Source organism: Schistocerca gregaria, chromosome 3, assembly GCF_023897955.1.
Source record: "Schistocerca gregaria isolate iqSchGreg1 chromosome 3, iqSchGreg1.2, whole genome shotgun sequence".
In the NCBI taxonomy this organism is placed as follows: Eukaryota; Metazoa; Arthropoda; class Insecta; order Orthoptera; family Acrididae; genus Schistocerca; species Schistocerca gregaria.
In genome coordinates this window covers 250,170,941-250,185,247 of record NC_064922.1, presented here as the reverse complement: position 1 = coordinate 250,185,247, position 14,307 = coordinate 250,170,941, and the positions used below count along the sequence as shown (strand labels likewise).

The 14,307-nt window shown below is 35.5% G+C and overlaps 1 protein-coding gene across 1 annotated transcript in view; it reads left to right on the top strand.

Annotated features, from left to right (window-relative positions):
- The window catches only part of LOC126355327 (uncharacterized), a 234,927-nt gene that overhangs the window by 190,708 nt on the left and 29,912 nt on the right, over positions 1–14,307 (top strand). Inside the window, exons 12-13 of the mRNA XM_050005621.1 lie at positions 7,305–7,571; positions 13,142–13,450. Of these exons, the coding sequence (XP_049861578.1) occupies positions 7,305–7,571; positions 13,142–13,450 (576 nt within the window). The remainder of the gene's footprint in view (positions 1–7,304; positions 7,572–13,141; positions 13,451–14,307) is intronic.

Here is a 14,307-nt window from a genome sequence, read left to right as displayed (position 1 = left end):
TCATCAGTTAAATTCAGTATCTCTTGTGTTACCCAAGGATTTCTGCTAGCCCTCATCTTTTTACCTACTTGATCATCTGCTGTCTTCACTATTTCATCTCTCAAAGCTATCCATTTTTTTCTACTGTATTTCTTTCCCCTGTTCTTGCCAATCATTCATTAATGCTCTCTCTGAAACTCTCCACAACCTCTGGTTCTTTCTATTTATCCAGGTCCTATTTCCTTAAATTTTTGCCTTTTTGCTGTTTATTCAGTTTAGATTAGTTCATAACCAACAAACTGAGGTCAGAGACCACATCTGTCTGTGGAAATGTCTTACAATTTAAAACCTGATTCCTAAATCTCTATCTTACCATTACATAACCTGTCTGAAACATTCCCGTGTCTTCAGGCCTCTTCCACATATATATAATCTTCTTTCATCATTCTTAAAGCAAGTTTTAGCTATGATAAAGTTATGCTCTGTGCAAAATTCTACCAGGTGGCTTCCTCTTTCATTCCTTAACCTCATTCCATTTTCAACCACTACTCTTCCCTTCCTTCTTTTCCTACTCTCGAATTCCAGTCCCCCGTGGCCATTAAATTGTTGTCACCCTTCACTATATGAATAATTTCCTATATCTCATCATACATTTCTTCAATCTCTTCATCATCTGTGGAGCTAGTTGGCATATAAACTTGTACTACTGTGGTAGGCATGGGCTTCATGTCTATCTTGGCTACAATAATGCATTCAATATGCTGCTTGTAGTAGCTTACCTGCATTTCTATCTTTTATTCATTATTAAACCTACTCCTGAGTTATCCATATTTGATTTTGTGTTCATAACCCTGTATTCACCTGACCAAAAGTCTTGTTCCTCCTGCCACTGAACTTCACTAATTCCCACTATATCTAACTTTAACCTATCCATTTTCCTTTTTAAATTTTCTAACCTGCTTGCCCAATTAAGGTATCTGACATTGTATGCTCCTATCTGTAGAACACCAGTTTTCATTCTCCTGATAACAATGTCTTCCAGAGTAGTCCCCACCTGGAGATCTGAATGGGGGCCCATGTTACCTCTGGAATATTTTACCCAAGAGGACGCCATCATCAGTTAACCATACAGTAAAGCTGCATGCCCTCAGGAAAAATTACGGCTGTCGTTTCCCCTTGCTTTTAGCCATTCACAGTAGCATTACAGCAAGGCTGTTTTGATTAATGTTACAAGGCCAGATCAATCAATCATCCAGGCCATTGCCCCTGCAACTATTGAAAAGGTACTTCCTTATAGAAGAATAAATAACATTAGGCATGCTTGAGAGATTTGTAATGGAACCCTTTCTGTTTAGATCCCAACAACTACAGACCAGAATGAGATTTTCACTCTGCAGCGGAGTGTGCGCTGATATGAAACTTCCTGGCAGATTAAAACTGTGTGCCTGACCGAGACTCGAACTCGGGACCTTTGCCTTTCGCGGGCAAGTGCTCTACGGATACTGGCAGAAGTAAAGCTGTGAGTACCGGGCGTGAGTCATGCTTTGGTAGCTCAAATGGTAGAGCACTTGCCCGCGAAAGGCAAAGGTCCCGAGTTTGAGTCTCAGTTGGGCACACAGTTTTAATCTGCCAGGAAGTTTCAACTACAGACCATTTTCACTGATATCAGGTTTCTCAAAAATCCTAGAAATGCTTATGTATACCAGATTAGTTAACTATTTGGACAAACATAACATTCTTATGCCCTCACAACGTGGTTTCAGAAAGGGTAAATCCACAGAATCAGCAATTGTCAGTCTAACAGAATGCATTTTACCGTCCTTGGATGAGAAAAAGGTTGTCTCTGCAATGTTTCTGGATCTTCCAAAGGCATTTGACACCATTGACCATGAAATCCTGATACAAAAATTAAGCAACTATGGCATTCGTGGTCAACCAGGTGAATGGACAAAATCATACTTGTGCAACCGCAAGCAGTTTGTGTCATTAGGAAACTCATACCAATCAGAAACCAAATCCATCAAATATGGAGTGCCACAGGGTTCGGTAATGGGGCATTGTTATTTAATGTATTTGTTAATGATATAGGTGTTAAGGAGGAAGAAGAGAAAATATTGTATGCTGATGACATGACAATACTAAATAGTGACCAAAATATGGAACAGCTTGAGAGAAGGGCATACATATCTGCAAATGTCACAGCTCAATGGCTGTTGGAAAATGAATTGGTTTTAAATCTAAAAAAGACTATGTATGCAGTGTTTAAAAACAAGGAAAAGGCTGTAGACATGGATTTAGAGGTTGATGGGACAAGGCTGGAAGAAGTAGAATCTGCTAGATTCTTAGGTATTCTTGTGGATAATGAACTGAAATGGAAAAAACATATTAATAATGTCTGTAAGAAACTGAGCTTATATTCTTAATGACGCAGCTATCACAGTATTCAGACAAGAACCTTCTGTGTACAGTGTATCATGGACTTTCCGAACCATACTTAACAGTATGGAGTGACTGTGTGGGGAAACTCAAACAAACAAGAGACAAAACGAGTGTTCACATTACAAAAAAACCAGTTAGGACCATTTTAAGAAGAAATACCCCTGAAACATGCAGAAATTGTTTCAAGAATTTAAATATCTTAACTTTTTCATCGTTGTATGTATACAAAACAATAATGTACATCACAAAAGGTAGTGAGGACTGGATTACAAATGCTAGTGTACACACCCACAATACAAGAAAGAAGAATGAAGTACGGAGCATACCCCACCGACTGGCAATGCTAGAAAAGGACCCCAGTACTTTGGTATCAGACTGCTAAGAAGTCTGCCCAAAACCCTACGAAATAATGTACTTTACAAAGACTTTCCAGAGAAATTTAAAGACTATCTCATTGAAAAAGAGTTTTACAATGTTGCAGAATACTTATGCCATTAAATTTGTATATATTGTTACTCATTATCAGTAAAGTAAAAATCTAAGCTAAAGGCGTAGAAAAATAAGTGATAAGGAATGTTAACACTTTGACATGTCCTATATTATATGTACATTTACTGTACACAATGTAATCTTACGGGATCAAATAAAAATTCAATTCAATTCAATTCAATTCAATGTTGTATATTAATTCCCTGGCAGACAACATTGTCAGTAAACTCAGATTTTTGCAGATGATTATTTATTGTGAAGTACTGCCTGAACAAAGTTTCACAAATATCCAACTAGAACCTGATAAGATTTTGAAGTGGTGACAAAGACTGACAATTTCTTTGTGTAATGCCAAGAAACAGAAAACTGTATAGGTGGATATTTTGTGAAAAATTTGGAATTACATGCTATTTCTAAATAAGTTCACATTATCCAGGGAAAGAAACATATAAGCAAATAACATGGAAATTCAAAAGTACCATATACATTTAAAAATACATTACTGAAGTAAAACAGTGAAGGTGACATGCTTCTGTATTAAGTTGTTCAGGCGTACATACAAAGTGCAGAACATGGACAGAACAAATTTTTATGTTTCTAGATATTCATCTATACTATAACAACACTTTTCCAATAAACATATGTGGACAGCAGTTTTAAATTTTGAAGTTTCTTTTATTAGTTTAATGTTATTATGTAGCTTATTGTACAGTCTGTTTCCTATTTACAGTGGTCCATTCCTCTTTAGTGTTGTGTATCCTGCTTTCTTCTTGTAGTATGCGGATGGATTCTCTGGTTAGTCAATACAAGACTCTTGCTATTTTCTGAGATTTTCCTGACAAATATTATTACTTGTAAGATATATAGACATGATAGTGGAAGGATGTGAAGTTTCTTAAATTAGGGCTTGCAAGAACTTCTTGTGACAACATTTTCTATGGCTCTTACAATTTTCTTTTGCAAATAAAACAACTTCTGATGGCAGATAAATTTACCCTATATAGCATTTCCCCCATATAGCAATAAAGATGCTGCCCGGGAAAAGTATACATTTTTTAGTGTCTCTTTTGATGTGCAAACAGAAAGAATTTTGATGGCATAACATATGATATTCAATTTATTTGTAATGAATTTTGCATGTTGGATCCATCTTAGATCTTCTTGGATTCATATTCCAAGAAATCTTGTAGAGCTTACATTTTCAAGGGTTCTGGTAAACAACTCTATGTCTGGTGTTAGTGGGCATTTATTTTGCACTGCATCTAAGTGCATTGTAACTGGTTTTTTCTGTGTTTATTACTAAACTTTTTTTTCCAGAAAACCAATCTGTAGTTTGAGTGGCACACTTTTTAATCTCATGTAGTAATTCTTCAGTGCTCTTTCCTTTTATTATCACATGTGCATCATCTGCAAACTTTAAGTAACTATGGTGTGGACTGGACGGTTCCAAGTCATTTACAAACAGTAGAAACATAATTGCTCCTAGAATGGAGCCTTGTGGTACACCGTACTTAATGCTCTGCTTTTCTGAGCAGTAGGTCTTTGTCTTGGTCCCTTCTTGGATAGCTCAACTACTTGCTCTTTATTTTGGAGATATGATTTGATCCATTCATAGGCTGGGCACCTAATACCTACAGATTCAAGTTTCTTAAGCAAGATGATATGACTGATGGCACTGAATGCTTTAGAGTTGCCAAGAAATATGGCTGAGATATGCTCTTTGCTGTCTGTTGCATTTAAGGCTTCATTTAGGAATGCAAAGATAGCAATCTCAGTAGGTTTAGATTTTTGGAATCCATGTTGTGTATAAAACTGTACGCCTCACAAATGGCAGAAAGTGGTTGTTCATGATTACAACTTCAAATTAGTCACATTTGAAATCAGTTAACTCACAAAAATTCCTAGATATAACAGGAGAAAATTACAGGAACACCTATCAACAATGTAGGGAAAGACAGACTGCTAGTTAACATAAAGAAAACATGTCAAATTGCAGACAGTCACAATTAAAAGACACTTAGATATCACTTTCTGTCACAGCCCACATCAGCAAAAGAGAGACACACACCGTTCATACACACAAGTAAGCATGCCTCACATGCCACAACCAGCAACTCCAGCATCTCAGGTTGGCTTGCATTTCATCTCAACAGCAAAGGATCCATATTCCATATGGACTGGGAAAAAACAAATAGGCTATGCCTAAGCCACTCCAGGCTGAGATGCTGGAGTTGTTGGTCGTATGTGCATGAAGTGTAATGGCTTGTTTGTGCGGATGGTGTGTGTCTCTATTTTACTGATGAAGGCTGTCGCCAAGGCTATGTGTAAGTGTCTTTTAATTGAATTATTTGAATGCATGGTGTCTGTTCATTCAGAAGAATAGACATCAATTAGATCCTGTAGCTGTGAATCACTACATGTAAATTGAAGGGGGATGACTGCTATCAGCTGCAGTGGAACATTAAGCAGAATCAGCAGCAATGAGCAAAAATGTGTACAGGACTGTGATTCAAACCCAGGATCTCCTACTTACTAGGCAGGTGCGGTAACCACTGCACCATCTGAGACACAGCGTTATTGCAGTTTCTTGGACTATCTCAGTACAACTCATGGCAACCACAGCACAGTCCAAGACACAGCATTTCTGCAACTTCACAGACTATCTTTGCACACCTCATGGCAGATCCACTGAACACCACCTGTCCACAGACCCTGTCCAGATATATGATATTTGGTTATTTCATTTATAGTTAAGCAGGTGGCAGAATACTAGAAAAACTTATTCAGTCTTATGAATAAATTGTGTTGCCCATATTAGAATATTGCTCAAGTGTGAGAGACCCATGCCAAATAGGAGAAACATGGGATTTTCAACATATACAATAAAGGACACGTAAATGCTTACAGGTTTGTTGGACTCATGGGAGAGCAACACATATATCCTGTAAAATCTAAACTGGCAGATGCTTGACGGTAGACACCAATTACACCATAAAAGCCTACTCACAAAGTTTTGAGAGCCAGTATTGTGCGAAGAATGTAGAGATATCTTCAGCCTCATACATATTGCTCCATAAGGTATTGGAAGCAACAAATAGACTATGTCTAAGCCATTTAACCACACTATCATTTCTCCCAGGTATTCCAGTACCAAAAGGTAAGCAGGAGCACTTCTGTGAAATTTGGAATGTAGGAGAAGAGGTCCTGCAGGGGTTAAGTAGTGAGGGAGAGTCATGAGTTGTGCTGAGATACCTCAGTCAGTTGGGCTCTTGCCCATGAAAGCCAAAGGTCGAAGGTTCATTTCTTAGTATGGCACACAGTTTTAATACATTCTATGACTATTTCAATGCCTTAGTTGTATGGGCCATAAAATACAATGACACATACTTTTTCATGGATTGTATCTTATCTCCATAACAGAATGCAGATGATCAGATTGACAAACTACACCAATGGTATTCCATTCTGCTGATTCCTTTCAGTGAATGTAAATGATTGTTCAAACATTGAAATGTATGCTGATAACACAAGGATACTAATCAAAGACCAAATCTCACTGATAATAGCTGCATATCCAAGGTGGTGACTGAACAGCAGACATTTTGCAGGACACTTTTTAAGTTACCAAGTATTCTAGTCATTCCTTCCAGAGCCCTTACCTTTCTCTATCAGTGTTCCAACCATGATACTTCTTACTGTAGACAGTTCGTGCATAGCTTCCAACTTTTGTGTTATTATATAAACATGTATTAATGCATGGAAGTGAAAATTGTATGACCAGCCTGTTATACATATTGTCAAATAACCTTTATCTGTATTTATGTACCTACCTTGAATATAAGGTGACTTGTCCAATAAATGATGCATGAGTTGCTTATTTAGATAAGAGTACCCATAAAAATACATCACAATACAACTGCACAAGTTACAGAGTTCTCATCACATGAGCATTACATGTAGCACTGTTATCTGTGGACAGGGCACTATTCTTGAAGCACATAAGTAACTGTTACTACTTTAAAAATTTCAATATTCTCATGTAAATATTAAGCTGACAAAATGGCAGTTACATAGCACAATTCAGAAAGTAGCAACATTTTTGTTAGTACTACGTTTCCCATTAAATTTGGTGTGTTTCTTACAAGTGATATATGCATCTTATCAGAAGTTGGTTATTAAAACAGAGTGTAGCATTAATTACTAACTATTGTTTGTCTTTGTTAATCTGTACCTTGATTCGTTTCATAATACTGAATGTTCTCCTTCATAACAGGATCTTCAAAATATAAAAACAGAAGGTATCTGATAATGTATGAGATTAATGTAAGTAATTAGGTATCTGTCACATATGTGTCTTGTGATATACTTCAGTTTACATCCTAACTTATCTTCTTCAGATGAAATAAAAGAACTGAAAACTGACAGGCGAAAGGAAATTGTTTTGGTTGGGTCTGAGCTATTTGTATCATGTCAAGCTGATCACAGTTTAAGTTACTGTTGGATAAGGCACCCCAATGGAACCAGAGTGAATGCAAATACTGACCTGCTGTCAGGAAGTTGTATGGCAGTAACTATTGCAAATATGGAAGATGCTGGTCCATGGGAATGCCATCTTGGCCTACCAAATGAAGAGAAAGTCGTTTACATTGATGTCAGTGTTACAGGTATGTCCATATGAGCTCTTTCTGTTAATACCGATCAGAATAGAAAAAGTACTGTCTGCTTTCAGGAGGGTAGTCAGAAAGCCAAACCTCATTTTAGGGAACTCCTGAAAGACTTGAACTAGAATGATATATTCAGTGTGTATGTCATGAATGAAAAGTGCAACACTTTTATTAATAAAATCTTCACCTAATTTGAAAGTTGTTTCCCCCGAAAAAGACAATGGATTGCTCAAGTGATAAAGGTATCTTCTAACACAAAAAAGGAACAGTATCTGTCACTCAGAAGCAGTTCTGGTGATTTTATAGTTAATTACAAGACATATTGAAAAATGTGAAAGAGATTAGTGACACCAGGCAACAAAACAGAAAACATGATTGGATGTAGTGGAGGAGGAGAGTGTTAGAACCAGAGATAAACAGGAGCAGATAGCATTAAGTGGGTGCAGACTGGCAAAACTTTCCAACAAGCATTTCATAACTGTTACTGAATATAATAGGTTGTCATGTTCAGTAGATGCTGCCATGGAATACCTCCAACCAGTCATTACAAATAACTTCATTAATATGAATATGATCCTCACTACAACAGGACAATGATAGCCTACTGTAAAATCTTTAAAATCAAACAATTCTAATGGTTATGATCAAATATTAGCAAACCTCATTAAAAAAATGTGCTTCTGAGCTTAGAACATATTAAGTTATTTGTATAACCAGTCACTTATCAGTGGAAAATTTCATGAATGGTTTAAATACACTAATGTTAGGCCTTTGTTTTAGAAATAACATAAAGAAATGCTGTCAGATTTCTACCCAGTGTCATTTTTGATAGTATTCTCAAAAATTTTGGGTAAGGTATTATACAACTGGCTCCTACACTGTCTGACACCAAGTAACATATTGTCAATTCTGGTTTTAGACAGAAATTTACAGACATAGCAAAAGTGTAGTAAATTGATTAGATAGGTAACTATAATCTACTGGCATACTCTGTGGACTGTCAAAGACATCTGGATCTGTATATCACAGTATCCTTTTCAGTAAATTAGAATGTTATGAGATGACAGGAATTGGTGCAACTTGATTCAGACCATATCTCTCTGACTGGAAACAAAAGCTGTGAATGGAAAAGAGTTCTGTAGTAAGCCATCAGTTATAATCCAGCTAGAAACTGATTACATATGGTGCCCCACAAGGTTCCATCTTATGGCTGTTACTCTTTGTTAATGGCCTTTCTTTGGTAACATTACCAGATACCAAGTTTTTTTGCTTGCAGGTGATACAAACATCATAATAAATAGTAAATTAAATACAATTTTAAAAAGAATAGTTAATGAAATTTTCAGGAATATCAAGAAATTGTTCATAGCCAAATCTTTGTCACTAAACTTAGCAGAGACAGATTAAATGCAGATTAGAACTTTTAGAAGGTTTCCACTCAGTATTTGCCTAAAATATGAAGACAATCAAATAAAAGAGATTGACAGTGTTCAGTTCTTGGATTACAACTTGGCAGTAAAGTCATTTGGGAGGAGCATGCCACAGAACTGCTGAAGCACCAACAAACAAATCTTTGTTTATATGAAGATAGTAACTGTTCTTGAAAGAACAGATACCATTGATGACTGTGCAGCTTCTCTAGAATAAATGATAATTAATTGAAACCCTCAGCTTCTGACAGGTGTTGTTGATATACCTCAGTGGGGACAGCTGAAAATGTGTGCCCTGACCAGGACTCAAACCTGGGATCTCCTGCTTACATGGCAGAATGGTGTGAAACATATCTTTTCTACTGCAATCTCTTTGTTGTTACAAATGGCCTACAGAATGCAGTAATTAAATGAGGACATATTCCTCTGTTATCGTGCGTGGATACAAATTGCAGTAAATATCTTCAAATATTGTTACTGTAAACTGTATTCACACTACTGGGTAACCATATATATTAATTCTAATGGAACTAGTTGGTGATTTGATAAGTCTGTGAAATGCTTTTAAATTGTAATTTTATCTTTGTACTTACCAACATAATGGAAGCCTAGTTGTACAAAATGGTGGACATGATCTGCTTCATGGTCTAGAAAATGGAAGAAACCATCAACCCAATGTGCTATATGCTAAAAAATATCCAGAACATAGGGTAGCATGTGTACATTTGTTCAGCCATATTTTCCAGCAGACAGTGTTTCCTTGGCTACAACAGTGTCACATCAAGCCAGATATTGGACTATTCATACTTCTGTTGTGAAGAAGTGAGTATTAGAATGAGTGGAAGCAAATCCTGGAACAAATGTACATATAAGTTCAGCATCTCTCAGGGTTAATCATCCTCTAGTCTAGGTGATTATGCATGAACAATTGCTATAACCATATCACATACACTGTGTCAAACCCCTTCATCACAAGATCTGCCTGCCAGAAAGCAGTTTTGCCAATGGTGGTGGCAGGTATGTGGTGAAGATACACTTTTGACAACAAAGATACTTACAAAGACTAGGCTGGTTTCAGGCAAGATGAGACTGACAATGTTCATAACCAACATGTGTGGGGTGATGTTCAACTGCAGTTGAAGAAGCAAGGCATTGGTGCCAATTTTCAACTAATGTGTGCGCAGGACTTCTTGGCAATAGTTTAATAGGACCTTACATACTACCTAACAAATTAACTAGAGCAAGCAATCAGCAGTTCCTATCAAATGACTTGCCTGCCCTGCTAGAGGAGGTACCATTCTAACAATGGTTGGAAATGTGGTTCATGCATGATTGAGCATCAGCCCATTTTCTCCTAAACATCATAGAACTCTTCAAATACACATTTAATGGCCAATGTATTGATCATGGAGATTCAATACATTGGACAACTTGTTCCTTCAATCTTTACCCCTTGGAGTTTTGATTGTGGGGACACTTGATATTTTTGTGTATGTAAACCACATTAATAATGTGCAAACACTACAGGAACATTCATGTAGTAAGATGGACATCAATAAATTACAGGAATGCATCATCAATGTATGATAGCACATCCATGACCAATTTGGAGTTTTCAGAGACTGTGTCATTCCCTAAAACACTGGGAAAAAGTATGCCTTACTATGAATGGTCACCATATTGCACACCTCCTTTACTGTTGACTCACAAGTGGAGGTGATGCATATAGCAAACAGTTTACATTAGAAGATCTGATGTTTCACAGTAATAGAATAATGTTTTCTCATTTGTTTAGTGCATTCTATAGGTTTTTGGTAATAGCAAACAGTTTGCAGTAGAAGACACATTTCATAGTAGCAAACATGATCAAATGCTCATAGCGGTTTTGGTAGGCCCATGTTTAATGGACATTTTTTCTTGTTTTTGTCCATATTACCACATCTGGAAATATGGAATAACCTTTTAACACTCTGTACATATGGAAAATAAAGGATGCAATAACAGCAATATGAATGAGAGACTAAAGAAATGATAACAGAAATTCCATGGACATCTGTTCAGGATGGATTCAATTTGACTAACAAAGCAGGTTCTTAAGGCATTGGAATTCAAACTAAAAGTTTCTGATAAATAGCTCAAGGAAGTAAGGAACGATCTCAAGGGCAGTGAAGTGAATAAGGCAGAATCTTTAACTTATCAAAAAACAGATCACTGATCAACAGCTTTAAAGGCTTCCATAGTGAGCAAAAGTAGTGCAGTGGCTGAACAGTAGGGAGAATACAGGCAGCTACGGAAAGAATGCAGTAATTTTGGGCATCAAAATATGCTTCCAGAAATGCCTAACAGTTCCCTGATATGGTCTCTAATGTTCCTAAAAAAGAGAAGAAACTATTAATTAATATAGATACTATTAATATAGTAGATACTATTAATATAGATACTATTAATTAATATAGATACTCATCACATAGAGAAGGCCCTGAGTGGCAAACAGGCACTTTTAAAAGTAGATTAAGTTAGCAGATAAAGTTCTTCCTCACATTTAGGAAACACACACACACAGCCTTTGTTATCTCTGAGCACTAAGGCCCAATTGTAGTTAGAATCTTGTCTGGAATAGTTAGTGGCAGGTGGTTGTGAGCAAGTTGCTAAAGGCTTCGACATCAGAATAGAGTATTTATTTCTAATCTTGAGGTAAGGATTCAAAATCAATGTGGAATTTATTCTTGAGTCTTATATTATGGATGTGCATACCAAATTTCAGCTCAAGTGGAGTTTTATTGTTATTTATCACTAAAGATAAAATGTAATGATATTTCAATGTAAGAATAGGTTTTTTTCGAACATCCTAAGTGTGCATACAAACATTAATATGAAATTGAATGAATACATTGTTACAATTGTCAAATAGTTTAGATAGTCTTGCTTTGTTTAATTATCTGTTTAAATATTATTTTTACTGACTACTTTTGCAGAAGAATTTTCTTGTGGTAAACCTAGTACTGTGGCCTTCTGTTAAGACAAGTAATAATAGTATATAAAATACTACCATTTTTGTCTGCCATAAAACAGAATATAACATAGTTCTGAATGTGAAGCAGATGGGTTTTTAAGTTTTGATTAGTCTGCAGATATGTTGACTATATTTTTCATTATTACCCAAGCTGACATCGAGTGGTTTTACACAGTAATTTCTAGTTACTTTGTGTGTACTTTTCAATAACAGTTCTGCATCAGAAGGAAAATAGAGTTGTACCTGTTGGTAAGAACAAGTAAAGATCCTGCAGTAGTTGCAAAACAAAAGCTCATGATTCACATGTAGCAAATGCTAATAATAATTTCATAACAATAGTAGAAAATATTGCTCTGTCCTCAAATTTCCATTATTGTTTATCAACCAGCTTGTTATGATGCATTATTGTTTCAATTAAATGTAATTACTTTTGCTATTTGACACAAATTTTACATTAGATACTAAACTGTAGGACATTTAGCATATAGTTTTTTCTTAATAATTGATATTTTTATGACAATATAGTATTAATATTACTGAATTGTGAATTTACTGTATTACTTTTCCTTTTTTTAATAATAAAGTATTTTGTTAGTGTTCACCACTAACATTCCACCTCATGATTTCAGTAATTGAACATTGATTCGGACATTAAATTAATTTTGTCTTTCACATGAATGTCACAACTTATGATGAATGTGAAATTTATTTGGATAAACAGTGAGCCACCACATATCAACAGATTTCTGTAAGACATTAAATAGTTTAGCCTACTGCTAGATTAAACTACCAAATAAAAGGAAGCTCCCTGAAAAATAGTCTAAAGTGAGAATTATCTACACAAAACCAAAATACAGTGTGAAGTCTGAAGAGATAAATTACAAATGTGAAATATGTACACAAGTTTTGCTTTATACACTAGTTTTAAGATGGTTGAAAGAATTTCAGTAAATATATTATATATTATCATATGAATGGACATGTTAGCAAATTGAGTTTGAGCATTAATCACTGAAACAATTGGAAGATGCAGGTGAACATATGTCATAATGAAAATTTAATATATGTGCTGGGCACTGGAACAATGTATCCACATCATTCAATATTTGTCTTCATTCAATTTACAGGATCAAGACTGTATGCTGATAAAGCAGTCACACTAAGTGGTGATTTAGCATCTTTCATTTGTCACTCAGTACCTACTGGACATAGCTTGAAGTACTGCCGCTTTGTTAGGCCTGATGGGAAAGGCTTCAGATTGACTGATGCATCTATTTATGAACATTATAGTTACAATGGCGCTGGTCTACAATATGGAGACTGTGGTTTGAAAATCCACAAACCTGGACAACAAGATATTGGACAGTGGATATGTGCAGCTCTTATACTTGGTGAAAGAATAGAAGGTAGTGCCTCAGTCGTGATTACTCAAGAAGGTATATATGAAATCCACAAATATTTTACATGAAGATAATTGAAATTTCATATAATTCCAGTTTTGTTTTAGGCATTTCAAAGACAATCTGTAAGATATATTTCACATAACAAAAACAGAGATTCAACAGAAAAAAAAAACACTGTGGGCGATCATTCCAAATATGCCCAAACTAACAAGTATCAATGAAAAGAAACCTGTGTTTTTACTTCTTCACAAATTATATCGACAAGATAAAAAACTCATTCATTGAGTTATTCATTCATCATATTGTATAGATCTCATTATGAAGGAGAATCTTCAGCAATTTGGTACAGTTTAAGACTTTGTATAACAGAATTGTCACACACATACTTGTAGCTTGTATAAATGGTCACTATCATTCAGTGCCTATAGTTTATTTATGCATGTTCAAGCTATAACTGGATGCAATAAAATTAACAGGAAAGATTCTGTTATGAAAGATGCTGCAGGTTCCTCAGTTATATTAAGTACAGTAATGGCAGTTTGATTGCTTGTTTTAATAATTACATGATTGCTCTAATAATTGTCAACGAATAACAGTTAGGAGCATACTGAAATGGGACAGGGCTATTAATAATGAACATTGTTATTTGTCTTGTTGCTGTTGCTGAAATGAATCTTCTATCCTTAAGAGTCAAAATAATCAAATATTTTCTGAATTGATCAGTCAATTAGTTATATTTTTCTCTCTCCAACACACACAGACACATATTAAGCTGTTTCAGTTTTTCTCTACAAAAATATTATTATTATAGTTGTTTAGTTGCAACATTTTGCTTTTTTGCTACAATATCAGTTCATTTAATATACATATACAGTTGCACTTCATTTCCA